This window comes from Buceros rhinoceros, unplaced genomic scaffold (genome assembly GCF_000710305.1).
Source record: "Buceros rhinoceros silvestris isolate BGI_N320 unplaced genomic scaffold, ASM71030v1 scaffold13101, whole genome shotgun sequence".
NCBI classification, from domain to species: Eukaryota; Metazoa; Chordata; class Aves; order Bucerotiformes; family Bucerotidae; genus Buceros; species Buceros rhinoceros.
This window is the reverse complement of record NW_010393731.1, coordinates 467-1248: the sequence shown is the minus strand read 5'-3', so window position 1 is coordinate 1248 and position 782 is coordinate 467. Positions and strand designations below refer to the sequence as shown.

The 782-nt window shown below is 62.5% G+C and overlaps 1 protein-coding gene across 1 annotated transcript in view; it reads right to left on the bottom strand.

Moving 5' to 3' along the window:
* Positions 1–782, bottom strand: part of SRR (serine racemase) — a gene marked incomplete at its 5' end in the record, with an annotated part of 1766 nt that overhangs the window by 674 nt on the left and 310 nt on the right. The window contains 3 exons of the mRNA XM_010144981.1: positions 102–311; positions 493–567; positions 681–782. The exon at positions 681–782 is cut by the window's right edge and continues 40 nt beyond it. Of these exons, the coding sequence (XP_010143283.1) occupies positions 102–311; positions 493–567; positions 681–782 (387 nt within the window). The remainder of the gene's footprint in view (positions 1–101; positions 312–492; positions 568–680) is intronic.

The following is a 782-nucleotide window of genomic DNA, read 5'->3' as shown; positions in this document are numbered from 1 at the left end:
CGGCCCCGGGAGAGTGTAGGGGGGAGAGCGGAGGGGCAGAGTGTGGACGGAGGCAGCTGCCTGCTGGCAGCTACCGTGAGAAGGGAGCCGGGAGTGTTTACCTTGATTTCTTCCTCTGAGACAGTCAGGACATCATCAACCAAATCCCTGATGATGGGCCACGTGTTTGGTCCGATGCTGGTTTTCACTGCATCTGCGATGGTATCCGGCGGGTGACGGTTGGGGGTCAGTTCTCCTCTTGCCTTGGACTGGTAACAGTCGTCGGCATTGCAGGGCTCAGCAGCAAACACCTTCACCTCGGGTCTCAAAGCCTGCGGAGAGCAGGAGGAGCCGCCCGGTTGATCCAGTGTGTCTGTGTGTGCAGGGGCCCGTGCTGTGGCCGTGCTGCCCCCGACCCCCAGAGACTTCCCCCGCAGGGGCTCTAAGGGGAGAAGCTGCTGTCCAGCCCTTGGGGAGATGCAGCCACCGCTTCCCCCCTGAGCCGCTGCCTACCTTGATGGCAACTGCTATTCCTGCGATCATTCCTCCACCTCCGACGGGAACCACCACTGCATTTACCTCGGGGGCCTGTGCAGAGGGAAGCGCTGAGCACTCTGGCACCTCGGGTACCCTCTTCTGCCGTTCTCCTGCCTGTGAGGTGCACAGCCCCGAGGCTGGGCTGGGCCCTGTGTCTCCCTTACCTGCTCCAGCACCTCCAGGGCGATTGTGCCCTGCCCAGCGATCACTGCTGGCTCCTGGTTGGGGTGCACCATTACTCCTCCTGTCTCCTGGGCTACACGAGA